This window comes from Muntiacus reevesi, chromosome 2 (genome assembly GCF_963930625.1).
Source record: "Muntiacus reevesi chromosome 2, mMunRee1.1, whole genome shotgun sequence".
Classification (NCBI taxonomy): domain Eukaryota; kingdom Metazoa; phylum Chordata; class Mammalia; order Artiodactyla; family Cervidae; genus Muntiacus; species Muntiacus reevesi.
The window spans coordinates 237,232,435-237,258,728 of NC_089250.1; the positions used below are offsets into that span (position 1 = coordinate 237,232,435).

A 26,294-nucleotide genomic window follows, 5' to 3' on the forward strand; every position below is an offset into this window, starting at 1 on the left:
CCCTTGTAAAGCTCAGGAAATTGGTAATTGGTTTTATAATTGAATTTTCTGATCACGTATCAAAGGAATGGGTCCTGCCAAAGGCCAAGGAATGGCTTGTCTCCAGGAAGGACAGCCAAGGTCCCCGATGGAGGCTCTGCTGGGAGGTAGGGGAGGAGAAGTAACTGGTGGTAGCCTAAGAATAGAGTCTGTTATTTATAACCAGAGAAGAAGCTGGTGACCTCTGAGCCCCACCCTCACAAAGTGGTCTCCCCCAAACATGCACCTTGGGGCCGCAGGGTTCCGATTCAGAAATGGAGCCTTCTGTGATGCAGGGTGAGAGATGGGGGAGGCAGAAGGCAGGGAGATTGTCTCGGTAAGGAGTTTTCCCCAGAGCTATGCAGACTGCTAAGGAGGCCTGCCCGGGGCAGAGGCTGGGCAGAGAGGGGAAGGGGCTGGTGCAAGAACCCTTCTGGAACGGGAAGTGGGACACAGGAGGGAACAGAGAAGTCTGAGGTGTCCAGCCCTGGGTAACAGTGAGGAGGGTGGTGCTTTCAACATAAAGAAGGAAGACAGAAGCAGCTGGCTCTGCCACCTGGACTGGTCTGGGCCCGAGTGCTGAGGGCACATCGCCCCTTGGTGATTGGCATGCTAGCAGGTATAGCTCAGCCTTTCTGTGCCCTCATTTGGTGCTCTACCATCATCATCATCATGCTTAAGTTTCACAACAGCCCAAGGGAATGATTGTTTATTGTCCCCCTTATTCCAAACCAAGAGAGCAGAGGGGAAGATCTGCCCGCTCGTGAGCCCTAGAGCCGGGACTTGGACCCAGGACGGCCTGACCCCAAAGTCCACAGGTCTACCCCTAATGCCACACTGCCTCTTCACCTGCAGATAAAGGGACCTCGCAGCCAAATCATTAGAAAAGGGTCCCTCAAGCTCAAAAGAGAGGTATGAGCTAGAGGTGGAAGCCTGAGAGTCAACGAATCAATGTTCATTAATTAATCCACTTAAAAATGTTCATGGTAAAGACAGGCCACAGACTGGAGAAAATAGTCACAACACATATATCTGATGGAGAACTTGCATCCAGGAGATATTTTTTTAAAAAACTCTTTACAATTGCTGACTAGCGGAAAACATTTTAAGCATAAAAATGTATCCCCCACCCCCACCAAAAAATAAAAAATAAAAACCTATTACAACTCATTAATAAGAAGACTAACAACCCATGAAAAGGGAAGAATAAAAAGGTATGAACAGATAGTTTATAAAGAAAATATACAAATGCCCCAAATGGCACCAAATATCACTAGTCATCAGGGAAATGCAAATTAAGGGCACAATGAAATACTACTACATACAAACTAGTATAGCTAAAACATAAAAGGACTGACAATTCCAAGTGTTGGTGAGAGTACGGGGCAACAGGAACTCTCTCCTACAATGCTGGTGGAATTTTAGAGTACAACTACTTCAGAAACCAGTTAGGAAGTTTCTTATAAAGTTAACATATCCTTACCAGATGACTGAACAATTTCACTCATAAGTAAGTAGCAAGAGAAGTGAAAATATATGTCCACACAAAAACCTGTACATCAGTGTTCTAGTAGTATTAATTCACATTAGCCCTAGAAGAGAAATAACTCAAATACCCATCAACAGATAATTAGGTGGACAAATGATAGCCTCTACTTGGGTTGGAGAAGGAAATGGCAACCCACTCTAGTACGCTTGCCTGGAGAATCCCACGGACAGAGGAGCCTGGCAGGTTATGGTCCATAGGATTGCAAAGAGTTGGACACGACTGAGCATTCATACTTGGGTTACACCTGAAGTTTGGTCACAATAAAGTACCCAGGTGTTATGTAGAGAGATAACAGCAAGAATCCACAGTCAGGCATGGGGTCAGGGACAGGTGAAGTCTGTAGGCATCAAGATCGCATCTGGTCCAGCTCTGTTTTATTTTTGTTTTAAGCAAAGGCTTCTGCTGTGGTTGAAGTGAGGACAGCGTCCCTACATTCTGCGAGCTGGGTGCTGCACAAACCACTAAGTGGACCTCCTGCCCCATGCATACAGGGGCTCAGAGAGGGATGAGGCCTGCCAGACATGAACTCCTAAGTTAGTGCCAGAGCCGGGACTGTGACTGGACTCCCCCCGCAAAGACCAGCCTGGGAATCAGTCACACGGGGGGCCAGAGCCTGGCTCTGCTGCTAGTTGGGCAGGTGACTCAGCCTTTCTTTGCTTATCTGTAAAATGGCAGTAATAACAGCTACTACAGGATTTGGGGCACAGTTCAATGACATGATGCAATGTGTCCTAATGCCTAACACGTACTAAACTCGTAACACATGCCAGATACTGCTGTCCGTTGTCTGACACTTTAACCACCCTAGGCTCTGTCTACATTGCATGAACACACTCGGAGTGGGGTGGTCACACAGCTGGCCAGCCCTGGAACCACAGTTCCTCAAGGCAGTCTAGCATCTGAGCCTTTTCACCCTATGCCATGTTCCCAGACTCAGTCCTTCACGTGTCACTTCTTTTTCCATGCCAGTAGAGTCCTGATATCAGCCTCATCTTCAATGGTTATTTGTGTAAAATTATGAGTTTGATGTGACTTTTTTCTAATACACATTACAATAGACATAGAATGACAGTAAAAATCAAAGGTTTATATGTAGCTCACATCCACCAAAGTGTGTGTATGAGACTCAAGAAACAATGACATTAACAGAAGCTCTTAGATCACAGCATATGGAATCAGAGGTCCAGGGCTATCATGCATATAGGTGCTGGAAGGCAGCCCGTTTCTAAGGAGTTGGGACAGAGGCGATGGGGAAGCTTTATCACAGCCACCACCAACAGCCACGTCCAGGTTTGCTCCATCGGGTCACAGAGAAGCACTACTCTTTCAGTGTGTGGGCCCCACAACTCTGCTGGGTCCCTGTTGAGGAGGAGATGAACAGGGCCAGGAGAGCCAGGAACATGCACCTCTCACCACAGGAGAGGCGAGGCTTCAAGGAGTTGGAGGCGATTGAGCTAAAATCCCCATCCATGGGCTGTGCCAGACACTGGCTTCCTGTGACAAGAGCATTCTGGCTTTTCTTCCTGAGGTCACAGTGAGACACCGTCCAGATCCCACGGCAGCAGGGTGTGACTAGATGACCAAGTTCTGGCCAATGGAATGTGACCTGTCCCCACCCCAACCCCAACTTTCCTTACAACCGCCCATGTGTTTCCTTTCCCTGTCTGCTTGGCCTGATATCAGGAGACCCCAAGGCTGGGGGGCTGGCAGAGCCCCAGAGCAGAGGGGAGCCAGAGCACCCTCACCTTTCACATTAGGCGGTGATGTGAACAAGAAACATTCCTTTACTGTGTTGAACTGTTGAGATTTAGGGGTTGGTTGTTACAGCAGGTGAAGTCAGGCATTTTTCAGAATGTCAAGGAAACTCTGCTGCTACTATCCTGGGACTTAGTACTAGGAAGGGACCAATACATCCTCTAGGGTTTTTGAACAACACTGGCCTCCTCTAGGAGTTGACATTTATAAATAGGACAGCAGAGGCAAACTTGTTGCCTGTGAGCCATACACATGCTCAGCAGTCATACAGCCCAAGGAGCAAATCCTGGCTCCATTTTGTGCAGGGAAGACAAAATATTAGCATCTTTCGAGACTGTTTGAAAATGCGGTGGGATGATGTGAGCAAAACATCGAGTGCCGAGTGGATGCTTAACGTACGGTGGTCTCTCTACTCTGCCACTCTCACCCTGCGGGGCTGTGGGCAGCACTTGTCTGGCCAACACAGAGCCCTCAAACCCAGGGCAACCACAGTCTGGGTGCAGCTGGGATTGCTGACTGGGTGAGAACCTGCCAGGACATTGTCCACAAAGCAAGGAAGAGGCAGTTCCTGTAGCCCCAGGTGAGCTGGTGAAAAAGATGAGTAAGACCAGAAAAGGAGGAGGCCCAGGACTTCCCTGGTGGTCCAGTGGCTAGGAATGCACACTCCCAATTTAGGTGGTCTGGGTTCAATCCAGACTGGGGAACTAGATCCCCTATGCCACAACCAAAGAGCCCGCATGCTGCAATGAAGACTGAAGATTCCACATGAAGACCTGATGCAACTAAACAAATAAATAAATGTTAGGGGGAAAAAAAAAAAAAGAAAGAATGAGGCCCAAGTAAGGTGTAGGGGAAGAAGTGGGTAGACTTGAAGGGGCATCATCCAGGAAGGGGAAAGATAACCCACAGATGGGGAGAAAATATCTGCAAATCATCTGATACAGGACTGGTATCCAGAATGTATAAAGAACTCTTACAACTCAACAGTAAGGCAAATAGCCCAATTAAAAAGTGGGCAAAGGTTCTGAATAGACATTTCTCCAAAGAAGATATACAGATAGCTAATAACATGAAAAGATGCTCAATATCCTTAGTCACTAGGGAAACACAAATTAAAAACACTCTGTGACACCACTTTACGCCCAATAGGATGGCTACAATACAAAAGATGGACAACAAATGTAAGTGAGAATGTGGAGAAACTGGAACACTCACATATTGCTTATGGTGATAAAAAAAAAAATGGTGTGGCCACTTTGGAAAACAGTTGTATACTTCCTTGGAAAGTTAAAACAGAAAAGCAGACTTCACACATGACCCATGAGTTCCATTCCTAAGTATATACCCAAAAGAAATAAAAGTGTGAGCACACAGACACTTTTGCGTGAATGTTCACAGCAGCATTATTACTAGGACAGCTCAAAAGTGGAAACAAGCCAAAGGTCCATCACATAAGAAGTGCGTGAACAGTCTGATGTATCCAAATTCCAAAACAATGGAATATTATCTGATATATAATATTGGATGAGACTTGCAAACACAATGCTGGATGAAAAGAAGTCGGACACACCATATGATTTCACTGCAATTAAATGTCCAGAACAGGCAAATCCACAGGGACAGAAAGTAGACTGGGGTGGCCAGGGGCTGAGGGTGGGGGGAAGGGGAGTGACTGCTCATGGATATGAGGTTTCTTTCTTGGGTGCCTGTGCTCTGTCCTGTCTGAAGAGGGCCCATGTTCCAGGGGAAGATGCACAGAGCCAGATTCCAGGAGGAATCACCTCTCACACGTGTCACCTGTGTGACCTGCTCTCCTTGCTGCATAGACTCCGGTGGGGGGATGTGTGCTTTTCACTCAGTAGCTGAGAAAAGTCAGGCCTGAGAGATGGTCTATGAGTAAGGTGGCTCTATAAGTCAGGATCCAAATCCATTCTGGTCTTCCACAATCCGATTTTCGCCTCTGAACTCATGGGGGTCATACCCACACCAGAAAGGGCAGTGGGCCAAGTTCTGAGATATCTGGGCCCAAGAACAGCTCTGCCACTGACTAGCTGCTTGACTCTGGGCCAGTCATCTGAATTCTCTGAGCCTCAGTTTCCTCATGTGTGAACACCTGTTACACCTGCCCCACAGGTGGGAGGTCCAGAGCACAAAGATGGCAGTAGTAAAGGGGATTTACCTTTGTGCCAAACACAGGACTTGGAGCTGGGGAAACAAAGGATTCCTCCCCTTAAGGGGTTCATCACAGAGCTGTGTAATTGCTAAAGACTTCATATATGCCAGGCAACTTCATTACCAAGGGCCAAATCAGGGTAGAAGATCATAAAGGCTAAATCTTCTAGGTAAGAGTGTTCTAGAACTGAATGTACATGTCCTCCAAAAATTCCTGTGCTGAAGCCCTAACCCTCAGTGTGGCTGTACTTACTGAGTAAGGAATGAAGGTTAAATGGGATCATAAGGGTGGGGCCCTGACCTGATAGGACTAGTACCCTTATCAGAGATCTCCAAGAGTTCTCAATCCCCATCCTCTGCAGGTGTGTTTACCTAGAGACGGCCACGTGGGGAAACAGTAAGAAAGTGACTGCAAGCCAGAAGGAGAGCTCTCACCAGAAACAATTTGGACCAGAACCTCGATATTGGGCTTCTGGCCTTCAGAGCTGTGAGAAATACATTTCTGTTGCTTAATTTACCCAGTCTATGTTTAGTTATGGCAGCCTGAGCCAACTAACACAAAGAGCTTTTGCATACCAGTGTTTCAGGCACTATTCAAGCCCTTCACATTGCTGACCCAAGCACGAGGTTAAGAAATGGCATTATCCCAATTCTACAGATTAAAAAGAAGCAGCACAGAGCTGACAGGTACCTTCCCCCAGGTCACATCGGGTACAGAAAGCAGCACTGGGCTCCCGAGCGGACAGGCTGGCTACAGGGTGTGAGCCTAAGCGCTATTCAAGTTTGTGAGCTCCTTGTGTGCACAGACCGTGAGGTCTGGGTTGAGAGTGTGGGTCAGTCAATGAATTGTGTGCATGACGTTTGTGATGAAGCCCAGAAGCATCACTGGCCTCATGCCCCGACCCTGAACCAGCTCTGTATGCTCTGCCATCTCATTCTCGTCAGGCGAATGGCTCCTGAAATCCACCGTCCACTCCCTACCCCCGAGGGAGTCTGCCCTAGTGATCAGAGGGAAGCTGACAGCTTCCCGGGGCCTTTCATGTTCATCTCCCCCCGCAGCCCTGCAGCACGGTTTACCCTTGACACAGATGTGGCGACAGTGATACCTGACAGTTTTTCTGCTTGCTTTAGTGGCTTTATGCCCGTGGCTCGGTGGCCCACGTGTCACCCCACACCAGGATCCTCCTAGGCTGGGATAGCACCCATATCCACAGCCCCAGGCCCCGGCCCCAAGCTGTACATCCTGGGTGCCCATGGTGGGGCTGCCTCCACTGCTGACTACTGTCTGCCAGCTGTCCAGCACCACTCCTTCCCCCAGACAAGTTGGTCTTCAATTTGCGCCACCTTTGCAACACGGGGGGTTCTTTCTCTTTTGGATACAAGGGAAGAGGGGGCTTGGCAATCACCTAAGCTGAGCATTTGAGTTTTGCCAGAAGGATTTACAGAACTTTCCAGAAGTTACAGAACTGAAACGGGGGGCAGGGTAGAGGGGAGATCTAGAGGTCCTCTGGCTCCTCAGTAGGAACTGTAGGATGAAGGGCTTGCCTGAGGTCACAGAGTAGGCTGGGGGCAGGACCCGAAGCCCAGCTTTCCTGTGAAGCATCAGTGTTCTTCCCACGTAAGCTGAGGCCCACATGTGTGCATGCCAAGTCGCTTTAGTCATGTCCAACTCTGTGCAACCCCATGGACTAGAGCCCACCAGGCTCCTCTATTCATGGGATTCTCCAGGCAAGAATACTGGAGTGAGTTGCCATGAGCTGAGGCCTGCTACACCTCCAGCTCAAGTCTGACCCTAATCTGACAAACACCCTGGCCTCTCCCTGAGTTCCTGGGGAACTCAGTCCCAGAAGGGCTGGGCTCCTGCCCCTCCATGTGCCAGAGAGTCACAGCGAGGGAAGATGGGTCCCTATGCTGGGTGTTCTCCCCATCCAGCTGGGTGGCGGGTAAGAGAAGGGCTGGGATGGAGTGGGGGGGCTGTGATCTCCCACCTCCCCAGCTTTTCCAGGAGAAACAACCTCCATGCAGAGGCTAGATCTGATTCTCTTCTCCCCATCCAGCTTCAAAATATCTAGGACTTACAGCCCGAGGATGAGCTTCGGGCCTTGCTTCCTGGCACACTCTGGAAGATGACGCTTGGAGTGGTCTTTCCACCTGCTCACCCCTATGGCTGGCAAGCCCCCAGGAGCTGGCCAAGGAAGCATTACTACCAACAAAACTAGTGGAGGTGATTGAATTCCAGCTGATCTATTTCAAATCCTAAAAGATGATGCTGTGAAAGTGCTGCACTCAATATGCCAGCAAATTTAGAAAACTCAGCAGGGACCACAGGATTGGAAAATGTCAGTTTCCATTCAAATCCCAAAGAAGGGCAATGCCAAGGAATGTCCAAACTAATGCACAACTGTGTTCATTTCACATGCTAGCAATGTAATGCTTAAAATCCTTCACACTAGACTTCAACAGTATGTGGACCAAAAACTTTGTAGGATTACTCCAAAAAACCCCAAAAGTTTGGGAAACTCTGGATGAGATCCATGTCAACAAGCCCCCTGCTGGGCTCTGAGTGCCTTCGTGGCTCCCCAAGAGAAGACACAGTCCGTGCCCCCAAACTTACTCAATGAGAAAGACTGTTGCTCCATCACATCAAGGGATGACTGTCTGAGGAATCTCAGCCAGAAGAGTGTCAACAATTCCTTCAGCACAGAACTGTATGTTTACAGCAAAGTGTGCACTGAGAAAGCTAGGATCAAACTCCAGTAGGGCTGCTGCAGACAGTGAGAGATGTGGATACACAGACAAGGGACTCATCGCTGGAAGAGAAGGAGCCTCCAGGGACAGGACACCCTTTGCAGGTCCAGCAGGAGGCGCTGGGCACCATGGGACACTCATACTGCAGGGAGGCTTGCCCCTGAGTAGCTGGTGGAAGAGGATCTGAGATTCTGATGTGCCGGGCCAGGACCTTCAGTACCACTGTGTCTTGGAGAAGTAAACCGGAAGCATACTGACACGACGCAACAAGGTCCAGGGAGAGGCCTGCCCCTCTCCTGCCCACCAGTCAGTCTTCATGGAGCCTTTGCTGGCCGTAGGCTCTTCCCCCAATGCAAACACCCCCCAGTCCAGGCCATGAGCATCCATACTCCTCACCCTGACACTCAGGACCTTCTCTCAGTCAAACCCACCCTTTTTCCCATGCTCTGCCATGAGGAAGAGCTGGGTTCAATCACTGGGTTGGGAAGATCCCCTGGAGGAGGGCATGGCAACCCACTCCAGTATTCTTGCCTGGAGAATCCCCATGGACAGAGGAGCCTGGCGGGCTGCAGTCCGTGGGGTCGCAAAGAGTCAGACACGACTGAGCGACTAAGCCCAGCCCAGCACAGCACGGGCTAGGAGGGTTAGCAGGGGCGGCGCCTCGGGCCTGGAACGAGGCAGAGACCCTGCGTGTGCCAGCGCAACAGGGCAGAAGGGCCTGGCCAGTGCCACCTTCGGGCTGCTCAGGCGGGAGAGAAACGTGTGTTCATCTTCTTTCTGCCACTGTTACTTAGTGGTCTTTGTAACAGCAGGGAAACCTGCACCCTGGCTGATATACACTGGTATTATTTCCATTTTATAGAGGAGGAAACTGAGGTTCAAGTTCAGGGTACTTAAGCAACCTGCCTGAGGCCACAAAGCTAAGAGGAGGATCCAGGGTTGACCTTGTACTGGCCTGACTCCTGAGAGTGTGCTCTTTGCCCCATGACACACAGAACCTCCCTCGGAGGACGCACGCTGTGGTTCCACAGGAGAAGACCAGAGGCCGAGACCTCATCATGAGGCTCCATGCTGCAGGGGGACACTTGGATGTGGCCCCGGGGAGGGCCGTATCTGGGAATCAAGGTACTGCTCGCTCAGGTGCACAACCCGGACTCTGAGAACAGCTGGGGTTGGGGTGGGGGGCACCTGGACCCCCAGCAGGCACCCTAGTCTGCAGAGCTGGGCGCAGAAAGCCGCCTTCCTCTCCTCAGCTGGTTGTCATCAAGGGCACCAGCTGGTCCAGGCACCCGGCAGGGAAGTGTAGCAGGAAGGAGAAGGGAAGGAAGACAGAGGCCTGGGCAAGAAGGGGAATGGTGCCCACAGAGCTGCAAAAGCGGGACCTAATTTGGCAGTTAGCTATTTCAGGACTGTGCCCTGGGGACCTCAGACCGGAGACACTGGGGGAGGAGAGTCTGCTTGTGCAAACGTTCCTAATCCACAGCTCCTCTAGGGCCGTCAGCTGCTCCTGGGCTCACTCGGGAGTGAGGACGTAGAGGGGCTGACAGCCAGCATTCGTGCTGGGTGATGCGCGTTCGCTGTCTGAGCCCGTCAGAGCTGGTAACATGTTCACTCTGTGTCTGGACGAGCATGTGGCACAGCAGGACTCCCTGTCTGTGGCACTTGTTGTGGTAAGTACAGAAACACCCTTATTTTACAGATGCGGAAACTGAGGCCAGTCTGCTCGTCTCCGCTCATTCCTGTTCACCCAGTGCCTGACACATTGCTAGTGCACAGAAAGCCATAGCACACGTGTCGCTGATGAACAAGTGAGGGGACTTCCCTGGCGGTCCAGTGGCTAAGACCTCGCCTTCCAACGCAGGGTGTGCAGGTACGATCTCTGGTTTGAGAGCCAAGACCCCACATGCCTCACGGCCAAAAAACCAAAACATAAGACAGAAGCAGTACTGTAATAAATTCAATAAGGACTTAAAAAAATTAAAATAGAACAAGTGAGACAACCAATGAAAGAGGGAGGGAGAGAGAAGCTGAAGGTGCCCAGGAGATGGAAAAGATACTTACAGCCGAGGGGAGATCAGGGACAGCCTTAATACAAAGGAACAAAGCAGCGACCATTTAGAGAGCATGTGCTCTGTGCCAGGCGCTCCACTGATGCTGGGACACCTGACGGGGGTCGACCTTGCTACTCAAGAACCATCTCAAGCGTTTCTGGGGGACTATCACCCAGTGCCGACTGCCTCTCTCCTCCCTGGGGTCCTGCCTCCTCTCTCCCTGGGTCTACATCTTTTGGCTTCTGTCTCGGGCCTCGCAGGACCCCGGTTCAGGAGTAGCCTTCCTCAGCTCCACTCCTGCAAAGCCATGAAGGGGGACAGGGGTCGGGGCATGCACCTTGCTCCCCAGCCTGGAACCAGAGCCGATGGGGAATTTTGCGGGGGAAGGGACTGAGACTGCCTCTCTGACTTGTTCAGTGGCCTCGGCACTAGCTCTTCACCCAGTTCTGAAACAATGGTCACAGCCAGGCTTCTAGTCCTGGCTCTCCCTTCATCAGACAGGGGGTGATGTGCCTGGTGACACATCCTTATCGAGAGGAAGACAAAAACAAGAGCTGTTTACTGAGCACTTACTGCGTGCCAAGCCCCATGCTTAGCCCTTAACATATATGAATTCTTCAACCAAAACAGCCCTGTGAGCAGGTCATTGTTATTATTACCTTCAGTTTACAGATGAGGAACCTAAGGTTGAGTAAACCAAGTGACCACCCTGAAGTTCAAAGCTGATGACAGGCAAGGCCAAGACTCAAGGTTGTATCTCTGACTCCGAGCCCTGGCTCTGATCCTTGCTGAGCTGCCTCTGCAGCTGCACTTGTCTGGCTCTAAATAAAGCCTTGCCTGGCGCATGGCTAAGGTCCCTGCTAGCTCAGGTGGGCTGGGAAAACCGGAGTCTTCCCAGGAGATATTCCTGCACATGGGCCCATGTCTTCCACCTGCCTTCACCCATTCTGCCATCACCCACTGCTGCAGCCCCAGTGGAAAGGCGAGAAGGGAAGGGTGAATGGTGGGTTGGGGGCTGCACCCGGGATCCTGGCTGGCCCACTGCCGGAGAGGCCACCAGGGGAGGAGCAGCTCTGGCTCCAGCCAAACTGGGCTATGTCATAATCCTGCTATACTAGCTTGAGCGTGGCTGGCCATCCACAATACGATATGAATCAGGCACAGTGGGCAGCTCTGAAGTCAAGGAGAGTATTTAGGATGGCTACGGTGGCCTCCCCAGCATCTCTTTCTTCTGCTTCCATTTCCAGTTTCATGAGCTCCTAGGGAATTCACTCTGGTCCCAGGAACCCTTCAGGCAATCAGAATACTGCATCCCCTTGGTCACAGACTTGCTCAGTAATGTTCAGGGATGGGCATGTGATCTCAGTGGGGCCAAGGAGAGAGGGCAACTCCCAGGATCTAAGTGGCTTCTCAGGGAAGGGTGTGCAGGGGCACACCCTCTGCTCTGCACATTCAGGGATGCTTGCAGGTTGGGGTAGGGGGGAGCGGGAGGAAGTGGTGATGTAACTGTGACAGCCATTTTCTTGCAAGATGAGAAGTGATTCTATGGGTCCAATGGGAAGGCCGTGTGGGGGACAGAGTGTGGGGAACTGAAGAGGAGTCAGAGCAGCTCATCAGGGTGGAGCCTCATCTGCAGCAGACCCTCTGGACTTCTTCCTTCCTGGACCAGGGGAGTGTTTTTTTGCTTTCACAAGCCAGTTTGATTGTATTTCTTATCTTTGGTGACCAAGAGTGTCCTATCTTATCCAGAGGGGGTCCTCAGCAGTGGTGCAAGATCCAGTTGGTTGTGGAGTCATAAATAAATAAGAGGGGAAGGAGCTGAGTAAAGAGGAAGATGGGTGTGTGTGGTTATGACAAGGGCAGACAGCGCTGGTTTTCCTGGGGAAGCCACCGCCACCCTGCCCGTGTGGGACTACACCCCTCCGCCCCAGGCACGCAGAGCACAGGGCCTCCGAGCTGGGGAGGGACCCAGACACCACTCCACGGCCACCCTCTCCGTCTCACCCACACGGCTGCCTCGGCGCACCCCCTAGCCCCTTTCCCACCCCTGACACCCCACAATGAACCAAAGTCCATCTATGGGTCCCCTGGCTCCTCTGTAAAACACTGGGTCCCTCAGAAAGGGTCCATCATTCACAAGGGGCTCCAGTGTGGGGTTTGGACTAACTTAGGTATAGACACAGTCAGGGAGAGACCTCCGGGGTGAATGGTGACAGTGCTCACTCACCACAAGGCTTGAACCTGTGTCCCCTACAGGACCATACAGCCGGCCCTGCACTGCATACTAACATTTTTGTAGATCCTAAAGACTATGTTCTGGGTAGCAAAATTATACTGCATTGCATTAAAGGTGAGTCCAAAGTATTAATTTGTTAAGCATACATTTAAAAGTGTTAGTCGCTCAGTCGTGTCTGACTCTTTGTGACCCCACCGGCCTCCTCTGTCCATGGAATTCCCCAGGCAAGAATACTGGAATGGGTTGCCACTTCCTTCTCCAGGGGACCTTCCCGACCCAGGGATCGAACTGGGTCTCCTGCACTGCAGACAAATTCTTTACCATCTGAGTCACTAGGGAAACCCATTTGAAATATACAATTTTGTGACCTTATTTTAAGAATTCTTCATTTTTCAACATGACAAGAGCCTCAACACATGAGCACTGGCCAGGCAGGCCTCTCTGAGCTGTCCTCTATGTCTTCTGAGACTGGGCGAGATCCTTGGCAGCTCATTTGCCACCTTGAGCCCAAAAGATGTGCCCACAACACTCCCTCTCCAAGAGAAGGCTCTTAGCTTTCCTATGGGGTAACCAGCAGAAATGCAGGGGGTGGGGGTAGACTGAGGGCTGTCATGTGGGGCCCCCATACACTCAAGGGAAAGGCCACTAGTGGGGACCCCTATCCTGATGCTCGGAAATATTCACTTGCACAGTCATAACATTTTTTTCACCATTAGAACCGGGTAATTCAGGGCTTACAGGCAGAGACCGACGAGGGGAGTGTATGCTACTGTGAGAGAGAGAGAGAGAAAGAGAAAGGGAGGGAGGAGACACAAGCGCAAGACATCACTGCCTGAGGTTTTCATTTACTGTTAGTTGGAGTCGTTAGGTTTCCTTTTTTCTTGTTAAAATTCCACACCTCTTTCTACAGATGATGAATGTGCAGAGACTGGCCGAGGCCCAGGCCTGAACACCCACTCCACTAGCCCTGCCGTGGAGGCCAGGCGCAGCAGTCACCCAGCCTGCCCAGGGAAGCCGGGGCACCAGGCTGGGTGGATGGTGGTCTCCGGGTGGACTGCCTTGCTCTCTTTGGCGAGCCCCACCCCAGGCTCCTCTGCACGGAGGTTCCGCCCAGACACTCTGCCGTAGCTTTGCGCTGCCAGATTTACCCGCCACCAACCATCCTCTTGTCTCCAGTGCCCCTCCGGACAACATTCCAGCTTCTGATGTGGGTGCTACAGGCCGACTGTGTCCTCTCAAAATTCCTATGTAGAAACCGAATCCCCAGTGTCCTCATATTAGGAGGCAGGGCGTCTGGGAGGGGATTAGGGGATGAGTGCCTTTATAAGAGACTCCAGAGATCAATCCCAGTCCTTCAGTCTCGAGAGGACACGGTGAGAAGACAGTTGTCCGTGAACTAGTAAGGGGTCCTCCCCAGACATCTCATCTGCTGCCACCCTGACCTTGAACTTCGCAGCCTCCAGAACTGTGAGAAATATGTTCTTGTTGTTTAAGCCACCCATCTATGGTATTGTTGCTATATTGGCCGGAAAAGACTAAAAATGGGCAAACAAAGGCAGAAACCAGAGAAGAAGCTAAGACCACCTCGGTCCCAGCTTGGAGGACCACACATTCCCCACAGTAGCCTCCCCCTGTACCCCCATTTCTAGCCTCCAGACTGGACTTCCCACTGACTCAGCACATCTGCTTCCACGTTCTTACAGATCCCCATGACAGTTCACAGGCAGAGTGGCCGGCGGTGACCAGTGCCATTCCTCGGCCTTCTCTCTTGCCTCTGTGTCCTACTAGAGCCAAAAAAAGCCACATTTTTGTTTTCCTCAGCTCCCTCCCTGCTAGGCCGCTATGCAGTTTGAAGTTGGGCAACCCAGCATTCCCCTCCTGCCCTGGAGTCCCTGTGGGAGGTGTTACCTGGAGCCACGAGCGCCCAGAGGGCCCTGCGGGGTGGACCCAGGCCTGATGCTGTGAGGAGCACCGGGGCCGCATCTCTCACGAGTCCCTGTCCGGGAATTGACAGCGTCCCTACCATCAAGGACACCGATGGTTGGGTGGCCTTCACTAGCAGCCAAATACAGCCTAACTTACACAATGCAACTCAGAGGAGCTCTGTGACTTGCTCAAGGGAAAGTGTTTACCATTTATATCTAAGGGTGTGACTATGCCAAACCCAAAATGGGGACCACCTCCATAATCCTTCCATAACTGTAACTGCGTCCCGAGGAAGAAGGCTGGGAGCGTGTCCATGCCTGGCCGGGTGCCTACGGATCAAAGCCTCAAGGCAGGAAGGACATGGGCTTTCTCCCAGGTGAACAGTTTTTCCAGCAATTTAGTCTCCAAAGCAACTTCCTCAGAATGTCCCGGGGTGGCATATTAGGCCCAGCCTTCTGCTGGAATGTCCTTTGTCTCTGGGCATGGACCACAATCTCTGACATCCACCGAGAGAACCTTGAGGCCCACTATGACCCTCCATTGACAAAGAAATATCCTTGTGTGCTCTCAACACTTGACTTATGAAGGCAGTGAAGGGCTCAGCATTTTATCAAGATTCAGAAAAATGGTTTTCTGTTTAGCACTCAAAGCTCCCTGGAGGAGAACCCCTGTCTTCTCATGAGCACCCCTTCATTAAATGCCAATCACACAAAGAAGCCCAAGCCTGATCCGGCTTTCCTGATTCTTGAGGATGGGCAGGTGACAGCAGGACAACACCCAGGCAAAGGCAGGTCTCCTCCCATGAGTGCTCAGAACCCTGCCCTCAGCCAGGGGGTCTGCCTCACTTCTGGCATTCATCTGTAATGTCTAACCAACCTCTGAAAACTAGAGTAGTTGTCACTCTGCTTCAAGGCACATGATGCTAATAACGGCTAAGCTTTCCTGAGTACCTACTGGGTGCCAGGCTCGACTCTAAGATCTTGCACCTAGTAGTCATTTAACCCTCAAGACAACCCACTGAGGAGCATCATTATCACCACATTTTGATGAGAAGATAAAACACTGTCTACTGGACTTCCCTGGTGGTCCAGGGGTTGAGAATCCGCCTGCCAATGCAGGGGATGCAGGTTCGATCCCTGGTCCAGGAAGATTCCATGTGCTGTGGAGCAACTAAGCCCATGCACCACAACTACTAAAACTCAAGCACCCTGGAGCCCGTGCTCTGCAACAGGAGAAGCCACCGCATGAGAAGCCCCCGCACCACAAGCTTGCTGGAACTAGCGAAAGCCGGTGCACAGCAGTGAAGACCCAGCACATCAATACATAAATAAAAATTAAAAACAAATCAAAAGAAAACACCACTGTCTACTGAAGCATCTGTCCTCCTTGCCTACGCCCTCGTGCCAGGGATTGGGTCTCGCCCGCCCCTGCAGGAACACCTACGTGGATGACTGAATGGGTGAATGTGCAGGTAGACAAGACCGTCCTGGCCCTCCAGGCTCCCCTCCTTGCCTGCCCAGCTGCAGAATGCCGGGGGACGGCTGGGGCTGGAGCTCCAGAATGACCGCATTCAGAGGAGGGAGCGACCATCTTCAGCTGTGGAAACCCAAGAAGAGGCTAAGGAGGAGAGGCTTAGAGGGCCATCTCAAAACCTGGCGTTTTAATCCCCCGCTTCTACCTTTCCCATCTTAAAACCTGCCGTTCCTCTGAGTTGGTCTTTTTGGAGGAGGGCCAGGAAGAGCCACTTGTGCTGCCAACCTGGACCAAGGTACTAGCAGCCAGGTGTGGCATTCCTTATGGCAGGGCTTAAAAAACTGACACCTGCCCCAAACCCTGGGCCTGGGGCCTGATCCAGTCAAAGATGACAGGAAGCAAGCCGATTTGGCTGCACTGAACACTGCAGAGCTGGGGAGGCCTTGCAAATCAAAGGGTGGGCTCCCTCTTTCGTTTTTGCATCTAACCCTGCCTCCCTGTGCACTGTCTGCCAGGGGTGTTGTGACTGCTCACTGAATAGTTGTGGGATGACTGGCTGACCCACCAAATGAAAGACGAGGCCCCAGGCTGGTTGAGTGATCTGGGGCAGGCTGCTGAGATGGAAAGAGAACTGAGCAGAGATTCAGAAAACCTCAAGTTCTAGTCCTGGGCCTGCCACGTCATCCCTGGAGTAAGTCTCTTTCCTGTTGGGGCCAGGTGGGGCCCTCATCTGCAAAATGGAGCAGCAGACTTAGATGACCTTAAACGGAGGAGTTTCAAGCTCTGTAACCTGGGTGGGCAGAGGGTCAGAGCTGGGTCAGAGCTGGGCCAGGGCTGGTCTGCTACAGGTGAAGAGTGGCAGTGTCCAGCACATGGTGGTGTACATGCCGATGCCCGGAGGAAGCCTCTTTCCGGCCTCAGGTTTGGGCCTTCATCTGTCGCCTCCCCAGCCCCACATCAGACCTGACAACGACCGCTGAGGTTTCTCCAGACCCCAGGAACTCAGGCAGATACAGACTAGAGAGCATCCTTGTTTTCATCTGTTTCAGAATTCTTGTAAACCACAGGGTAAACAGCACTGCACTGTGGAGACTGCATCACAGCATTTCCCTTATTAAAAAGGAGACATTGTTCAGTGCTCCACTGTGTGACTTAAATGGCAAGATTTCTCTTACTAGAGGAGATCCGATGACATTCTAGAATCTAAGTGTGAAATCTGATTCTGCCTCCCCAAAGAGTACAGTTATCTCATCTCAGGGCAGGGAGGGAGCATTCCAATGAAGCCCCTTGGTGAACCGTCAGAGGCTGGGTAGCAATTCCAGCACCAGCATTGACCTTTAGTCCTGCTTCGGGCACTGACCCCGGACTGCTGAACATGTCAGGCACTGTCCCAGTGTTCCATGTGCATTACCTCATCTAACCTTAACACCAGATGAATAGGGTGGTATTAGAATTATGCCCATTTTACAGAGAGAAATACTGAGGAAGCTAAATAGTGTACCCAGGGCCATATAGTTGGTGGTTGAACTGGGATTGGAACGCAGTTTATCCAATACTTCTTGTGTCAGGCATTGTACTAGATGGATAAGACCTACATTCTGTGCAGAGGGAGTTTAAAATTTAGTGGGAGAAATAGGCATGTGCCCAATGAAAAAATGAAAATGAGAGGGTTTTTCAACTGAATAAAGCCTCACACAAGTTCAAACCATTATTTCTTTGCTATCGTTCCATTATAATGTGCTCTACATATGCAAGTATACATTGCATATGCACATAAATTTTGTGTGTATTTCTATATACACGTGGGTGTGACCAAATTTATCACAAGGGAGTGTTCATAGACTTTCCCCATCCTTTGCTTGCCCAAATGAACCTCCTAATCCTCTAATTGTCCAGTTTCCCCCAGACTTTGTTCAGTGTCAGGGTTGTGGCCAGTTCTGCCAGACGAGGTTCTCTGCTTTTGTGATGCAGATGCGGGCCCTGGACGTGAGGAAGGAGGGAGAAGAGGGAGGGGGAAGATCCTCTCAAAAGTTTAGGACAATTTACATGACAATGAGCTGGGGCGAGTAGGGAGAAGGGAGGAAGGAGGGAGATGGAGATGCTGATAGAGGTGGGAAGGAGGTGGAGCAAGGGGGGAGAGACCATTGGAGACGGGGAGAGGAGAGAAGGAGAGAGGGAAGAAGAGGGAGGCAGAGACGGACAAATGAGAAGCAACAGGGGAAAAGCCTGGCAGGCTTGTGGGGGTGGGTAGAGAGAAGGTGTCTGGGGCACTTGGGAAGAAAGCAGTTCAAGAAAGCAGGACTGGGACAGACAGGAGGAAGACAGGAAAGGACCTGAGAGAAGAGCAGTGGGAGCTGTCCTCTGAGTGCCTTTCCTTGTTTTTGGAGAGACTCAGAAGAACAGGGTTCTAAAGATGTGTTGCCTGGCTGTACTGTGTCTCCTTAAATGGGACTCTGCCCTGGACCTGAGCCACATGGATCATAGCTTCCTTAGGGTTACAAGTCTATAAATATGTATTCTGTGCTGAAGGACCTTGGAGAAATCGCTTTGCCTCTCTGTGCCTCATTTTTTTTTTCCACTTCTCACTCCCAACTCACCAGGCTCACTTCTCTCTCAGGGCCTGGTGGTGTCTGCTTGGAGCCTCTGTCTCTCTTCCTCCCACGGCTCCTTTTCAAGGCCGTTTCATCACAAATATCCCTTTCAGGTTCAGGGAAACCTTCCCTGGCCACCTACTGTGAAGTAGCTGCCCGTTCCACTTCACCCCCACATCCCCCACAGTTGATAGGTGGGGCGGGGTGGGGGAGGTGGTCCCTGCACTCAGCTACAGCAAATCCTCGCCAGACCACTCCCAGGAAACACCTTCTCCAGCTGCCTGGCTCACTGCGGCCTAAGGTGAAATAAAACAGGAGGAGGCCCAGGGCCTGGAGGACTTCCTGGCAAGCCTGAGTGTCATGGTGCCACCTGCCGGCAGAGGACCCGGCTCCGGCTCCTCCGTGTCCAGGGGACTCTCTAGGGAGTACCCGTGCTGTTCTCAATCTCCCTTCTCAGTGGAGCCTTTCCCAACCCTCTATTTGACGGCTGTCTCCACCACACAAGAAACAGCCACAGAGGCCAAGGGGCCCCGCAGTATAGACCTTAACACGTCGCATTCCTAGCAATACGCAAGCAACCACCTCTCTACTCAGGATAATAAACTGGTTTTTCCAAAACCGAAGGAGGAAAGCATTTCAAAGTCACGCTGACTGTTTAGGGTTATAATCAAGGCAGGTTTTGAGGAAGGAAGAGCTGCTTGAGAGGTGGGCGTGGCAGTGAACACACACACTTTTGGAAGGTCTCGCAGGCTGTGGGGTGTGTGTGTTTGTGTAAAGTGTGTGCTATGGACACATGAGCCTTCCGCACTGTCTGTCGTCTGGTTAACTGAGATTCAGGAACCAAGCTTTCTTCGGCCAAAAGGCAGACAGAGAGACCAAAGGCCCGTCCCGTGTCTGAAGACCAGACTGGGCATGTCCTGCTTTAACGCCCGCCCGAGGTGACAACAGTGAGTCAATACTTGTAAAGTGCTTATGGCACAGTTCCCGGCCACTACTAGGTGCTCAGTACAAGGGAGCTATTGGTGTTACTGTTGTGACCGTTATTATGGAAATGAATGAAGCCCTGTAACCTGTCTGGCTACTGGCAACCTGTCTTGGCTACATCTGATGTTCTGAGCTGCTCTTTGCTGACGGGTCTCTCTAGCTCTACTGTCCTGGAGAAGGAAACGGCAATCCACTCCAGCATGCATGCCTGGAAAATCCCATGAACAGAGGCGCCTGGCAGGCTACAGTCCATCGGGTCCTAAGAGTTGGACACAAGTGAGTGACTCACACACACACCTCTCCAGCAAGGCCTGGCACACTGTACCCTCAGTGAATTCTTAGTGCAAACAAAACTGAAGAATGTGCAGTGTCCCCTGTTCCACGGCCCTGGCTCTGTGACCAAAACCAAAGCCCGTCCCCAGGGAGAAGGGTTTCCTCGCCGAGGGGCTGCGCCTGGCTTCCCCTGGACATCCTCAGCCACTCAATTTCCCCTCCTCCGGGGGGAGGCGATGCCTAAGCTGGGGTGACTGTCGCAGAGAATTAGGATTTTGTGCATAAAATATTGAATTTTACATTTAAAGCTATCTGTCACAGATGATTTATTACACACAGCGAAGGTGAGGATGGTTTTCCTGTGTGAGGGAGGTAATTTTTTGGCAAAGAAAGGATATATACATAGTGCACAACCAAACCACATGGTAATCGGAGCTTAATGTTCTCTATCCAGAGGTTTCAACGAGGGGCCTAGGCACTTGGCGGCCTCCACCTGCTCCCCACCTCACACTCCAGGTCATGGGGAAAGGATGGTTGGGATTCAGAGTCCCAGCAGGAGACAAAGAGCCACCCCTGGAGAGAATTTTCCAAGGCTGTTTCCCCTTGCCCCTTTTATTTGGCTTTTCCAGTACAGCTGTGTAAGGTTCAGTGAATGCAGACATTTGCAAATCAGAGTTTTTATGACTTATTCCATTCACCACCTATCAGAACCCTGGAAACTCAACTGAAAACTGTCTCTGTTCTAGGATGTCAACTTCCTGCAGGAAGGAGAGTGCCCTTGGTCCTCAGACTCACCTCAGACAGGCAGAAAGAACAGCCCCCTGGCACAAAGGAGGAAGAGTGTGGATTCGAACGGCTGCCCCCACCGCCGGCAAGGAAAGGAAAGCTCCCCTAAGGAGGGGAGATGGTGGCCAGGTGGGGCTTATAGTGCCTAAAACATATTTTTGTCTGTTCAAGTGAGTTGCCCAAGGGCAAGTACTTGGCCAATGTGAGGGTCACGATTGAGGGCAGTGTCACCAACCCTTTGTCATCTACACAATAAACCCTGGAATTCTGTGTCTGTTGCCTCCGTCGGCGATCGCGCTGTGGCGGTCTGCCCACCGCCGGAGCCCCCTGTTGGTCTGTCCTGGCCAGATGGACGGTGCTGGCTGGTGACACAGCACAGTCTCATCCTGTCCCCGCGCGGTAGCCCGGCCTTATAGAGGACACGGCGGGTACCGGCGACAGGCCGTCTCCTCCCCGCGCCCACGGGCGCACAGCAGCCTACCTTTCTCTCCTTGTCACCGTATTCGATGCCCAGAGTGTCCATGGCCCGGACGATGGCCGCCAGCGACTGGATGGTGTTGCTGTAGACCACGGGCTTGTACTGTTTCACGTCTTCGCCAGAGAAGCCATCTTCGTGGATGATCCTAGAGGGAAACCACACACAGCACGTCTGATGAGTGCGCTGGCCTCACCTGGCAACGGGCGCATCAGATGTGTGGAGCCGTCCCCTCTCCCTTCTTCCCGCCGGTGCCCGGCCAACTTCCTGGCTTAGCTGGCTGAGGACCTGGTCCAACCTGGATGCTGAGTTACTGAGCTGCTGTGGTCATACCACAATATCTGAAGGAAAAATCTACCTGAATTACCGAAAATTAATGTGGAAAACACAACAGTGGAAAAAAGAAATGCAGTTTCTTTATACTCCCTACATACCATGGAAGCAAGATCAGTCAAGGTGTTGATAACACTTGAACGCACTCAGAACACACACTGGGCACTCAATATATGCTCGTCGTGAGTATTTTTAATATTTATTTTTGGCTGCTCTAGGTCTTTGGTGCTGGGTGTGGGCTTTCTCTGGTTGCGCTGAGTGGCGGCTACGCTCCGGTGGTGGTGCGCGGTCTTCTCTCCGTGGTGGCTTCTCTTGCTGTGGGGCATGGCCTCGAGGGCGCGGGCTTAGTAGTTGTGGCACGCGGGCTTGGTTGCCCTGAGGCATGTGGAATCTTCCCAGGCCAGGGACTGAACCCCTGTCCCCTGTATCAGCACGCAGATTTCTCAACCACTAAGCCACCAGGGAAGTCCTGCCAATAGTATTTTTAAGCAAAGCTCAGGGTTTTAGCTTAAATATCCACTCAGGAGCATACTGTTGAAGACCCCTGAAAGAAGCCTGCAGATGAAGAACACATTTTTTTTTCCACAGGAAACTTCCACTGCTTTTAATGAAGGTAAGGTCACTCACTTCAAACGAACCACCTTCATCTCTGACAACAGAAGAGCCAGTAGGAGGAGGGGGCCTATTCTCCATCCTCCATTGGGATGTGACCACTGTGTCACCCTTGTTCTGAGGCTCTGAACCTGACACAGAGGACACGGAGGTGACGCTGCAGTTCCCAGAGGCCACACGACGCTCCGTGCCCTTCTGTCCTCAGGCTCAGCTGGGGTCAAGGCCGAGGCCAGACACGCCCTGAGGCCCCTGCTCCCTGCAGATGCTGGCTGCTCAGTGAATGCCCACTGCTGACAAGGGTCCAGGGAGCAGAGAACACTAGAAAGGGGGTAAAACTGAGACTCTGCAAGAATCCGCTCATGGCTGAGGCACGGTTGAGGGAATTAAGAAAGGACAAATGGATTTTAAGACTAACACCCAACATCAGGGGCTTCCCAGGTGACACAGTAGCAAAGAATCCACCTGCCAATGCAGGAAATGCAAGAGATGTGGGTTTGATCCCTAGGTTGGGAGGATCCCCTGGAGAAGGGAATGGCAACCCACTCCATTATTTTTGCCTGGAGAATTTCATGGACAGAGGAGCCTGATGGACTACAGTCCATGGGGCCATGAAGAGTCAGGCACAATTAAGCATGCACACACACATCCAACATTACTTATCTGCCAGTAAACTGCAAACTCTCCTGTGGTCACGTTTTTCAGTCTAAGACTGAATACCACCCGTGACGTGTACATCCACCTGTGTAATAGCTCAGACTTCCTTACTACCTCTGCAGCCCTTCTCCAACCTCTCATGTCCTTCAGTGCTGGAGAACACCGCTAATGAGCCTTTCTTTCTATAAACAGTTTTACTGAGATCCAGTTCACAGACCGTATAATCCACCCGTGGAAAGTGTGAGATTCAACATTCCTTAGTATATTCACAAGGTTGGGCACTGATCGCTAAGTCTAATCTCAGAATGTTTTTGTCCTCCCCAAAAGAAATCCTGTACCCATTAGCAGTCACTCCATCCCCCACCCCCAGCAGGGAGCAACCACTCATCTGACCTGCCTTATGTTTTTACAGATTTGTCTACTCTGGACATTTCACATCTATGCAATCAGACGAAGTGTCGTCTTTTGTGACTAGCTCCTTTCACAGGGCGTGTTCATCTGTGTTCTTCCATGCTGCAGCATTCATCAGGACTCCCTTTCTTTTTATTGTCAAACTAGATTCCATATACGGATAGGCCGTGTTTTACTTATCCCCATGTCAGTTGATGGATAGTAATGATTTCTATTATAAAATGTGACTTAGTGCAGGGTTGTGAGTCTTTATCCAGAGTTTCTCTAAGAAGCAGATCAAAATGGCCCTACTGCCTTTTCACTGTCTTTTATTAGCCCTAAATCTGGCTTTGTACAAGTTTCTTGAGCATACATCCAGTCTGCATCATGGATGTGTACTACCCTGGAGGGAATCTCAAAGGGAATTGTTAGTTCCCACTGTAAACAACCAGAGATTGGGACAAAATACATGAAACAAGGGCTTTCAGACACTGGAGAATAAGCAGCGCAGGACTTGTGATCTGGGACGGAAAGGAAGCGAGCGTGGCGAGTCCTGTGAGGGATGAGTCCTATGATCACCTTGGCTTTCTGCCCGGAGGCATTCACCAGACCTCAGCGCCGGGAGGGAGGACCCGCGCACAGCACAGCCGCCTTCCTGAGCGCATGGGGTAAAGAGAAAAGTTCTGGAAGGCGGAGGTGCAGAGTACCTAAGAGGAAAGAGGAGAGGAGAGAGAAACAGCGAGACAGAGAGCTCCACATATCTGAATGGAGGTCTTCTTGAGCCTTTGGCTGAATCGAGTGAGACTCTACAAACTTGAGAAGAAACATGCGTCAGGCAGTTTCTAAGGTAGACCCATCCCAAAGCTCACCCAAGGCTGGGCGTGGTGCAAGTTCTCTCAGAATAGAGAGTCAAACACCTAGGGCATTTGGCAGAGACCCCAGAAGACTCAGTCCATGGTAATAAAGGCTACTTTTAGACCTGCCCTGACAAAACTTAAAAATGAGCCTCAAAAAAAAAAAAAAAAAAAAAACCCAAATTGACCCACAAGTAAATAACTGCGTGACAAAATAAAATCTAACACTCTTTAAATGAGGACAGTGAAATCCAGACACTTAACAATCTAATATTCATAGTATCCAGCATCCAATAAAAACATTTCTGGATATGCAAAGGAGGAGGAAAGTGTGATCCATAACCAGGAGACAAATCAGTCAACAGAAGCAAACTCAGAAGTGTCAGAGATGATGGCATTAACAAATAAGACCTCAAAAACAGCTATGTAAAATATTCTCAAGAAACTAAAGGAAAACATGAACATAATGAGTAGAGAAATGGAAGATATAAAAAAGAACAAAACGGAGTATCTAGCGATGAAAATACAGTATCTGAAATAAAAATTTCACTGAAGGGGACTAATAGCAGATGAGATATCCCAAAGAACAGTGAACTTGAAGACACAGCAATAGAAACCATCTAAACTGAAGCAGAGAGAGGAAAAAGGCTGAAAAATGTATTGTGACATACATATGATAACATGTAGAAGAAAAATTTATGCAATGACAGCACAAAGGATTGGAGGGGCAAAACGGAAATATATTGCTGAACAATTCTTATATTATACAAGAAGTAGCATAATATTGCTTCTCTTGTGGCTTAGCAGTAAAGAATCTGTATGCCAATATCTGTCAGTGCAGGAGGCACAGGTTCAGTCCCTGGGTCAAAAAGATCTCTTGGAGAAGGAAATGGCAACCCATTCCAGTGTTCTTGCCTGGGAAATCCCATGGACAGAGAGGCCTGGCAGGCTACACGCAGTCCACGGGGTCACAAAGAGGCGTACATGACTTAGTGACTAAGCAACAACAACAAAGCATAATATTACTTGAAAGTAAAGCGTGGTAAGATACATACTATAAACTCTAGAACCATCACTAAAAAGCCTCCATAGCCTGACTCTCCTCAGAGGGTGGGAACTCTGGGTGCCCTGAGAGATGCAGTCTGGATTTGCTGGTTCCCATGACACACTCTCACAAGAAGCCAACGCCATGAGTTTCTCATGCTTGGTTTGGACCAGCCAGCCTTGCTACTCTCCTGGGAATGCTCTCTAGACCCTTCCACTAGGGTTATTTTTTTCACACCTGTTAGTATTAACCTTTACACCACCTGACAAGGTCGGGAGAGTAGACTTTTATTCTATCCATCTGTATTGAGACTGAGTAAGACTGAGTAATTGGCCTAATGGCTGTCAGCAAAAACAATAAGAGCCAAACGCCGGAACAGAACCCAGGTCTCTAAGTACATGGTCTCTTTTGCCACACCTCAAGCCTTGGGGTGGACTAGCCCGAATACTGCCTGGAAGGCCTCACAGGTGTCTGGGGTGGCCCCAAATAAGAAAGCTTCATTTGGGGCTTACAAAAATGATGCAGTTTGGGAAAAAACTGTTCAAATCATGATTACTGGTTGCATAACTTGTTCACGCTGGCTTATATTAGCTTAAAATTGGGCTTCTTGCTTCAGGGTAGAATTTTATACCTTCCGTTCCCTCTTACTCAACCCTAGAAAAGCTGCACCATGCATAACAACACCGAAAGTAAGTAATATTCATAATGCTACTATTCAGAGAAAAACGCAGCACTTTTTTAGTGTAAGTCCTTCAGCATTTCTTTCATGCCACATTCTTCTCCCCCAACTCTGCCTCAGCATTGATTTGAATCATTTATCCTTAAAAGTATCACTTAAGACCCCTTTATTTTCTATTTCCCATCTCATTCCAGGGAGAAGAGTACAGCAGTGGTCAGATCTGAGGAGTTAGAAAAATGTGGGTGACGCCAACTCCATCACTCATGAGCTGTGTGTTCCTAGGAAAGGATTTAACTCCTCAGACTTTGGTTTCCTCAACTGCAAGAAGTCACTGTGAGAAATAAATGTAAAGTGCCTATTAGATAGTAGAGCTTCCCTCATAGCTCAGTTGGTAAAGAATCTGCCTGCAATGCAGGGGACCCCAGTTTGGTTCCTGGTTCAGGAAAATCCCCTGGAGAAGGGATAGGCTACCCATTCCAGTATTCTTGGGCTTCCCTTGTGGCTTAGCAGGTAAAGAATCTGCCTGCAAGACGGGAGACCTGGGTTTGATCCCTGGGTTGGGAAGATCCTCTGGAGAAGGGAAAGGCTACCCACTCCAGTATTCTGGTCTGGAGAATTCCATGGACTATACAGTTGATGGGGTCACAGAGAGTTGGACATGAGTGAGCAAGTTTCACTTCACTTCACTGC

At 50.4% G+C, this 26,294-nt stretch overlaps 1 protein-coding gene across 2 annotated transcripts in view; it reads right to left on the reverse strand.

The window, feature by feature from the left end:
- Positions 1-26,294, reverse strand: part of GNAO1 (G protein subunit alpha o1) — a 178,518-nt gene that overhangs the window by 59,830 nt on the left and 92,394 nt on the right. For both annotated transcript variants that reach the window (XM_065925365.1, XM_065925364.1), the window contains exon 3: positions 21,044-21,185. In XM_065925365.1, coding sequence (XP_065781437.1) covers positions 21,044-21,185 — 142 coding nt within the window. The remainder of the gene's footprint in view (positions 1-21,043; positions 21,186-26,294) is intronic.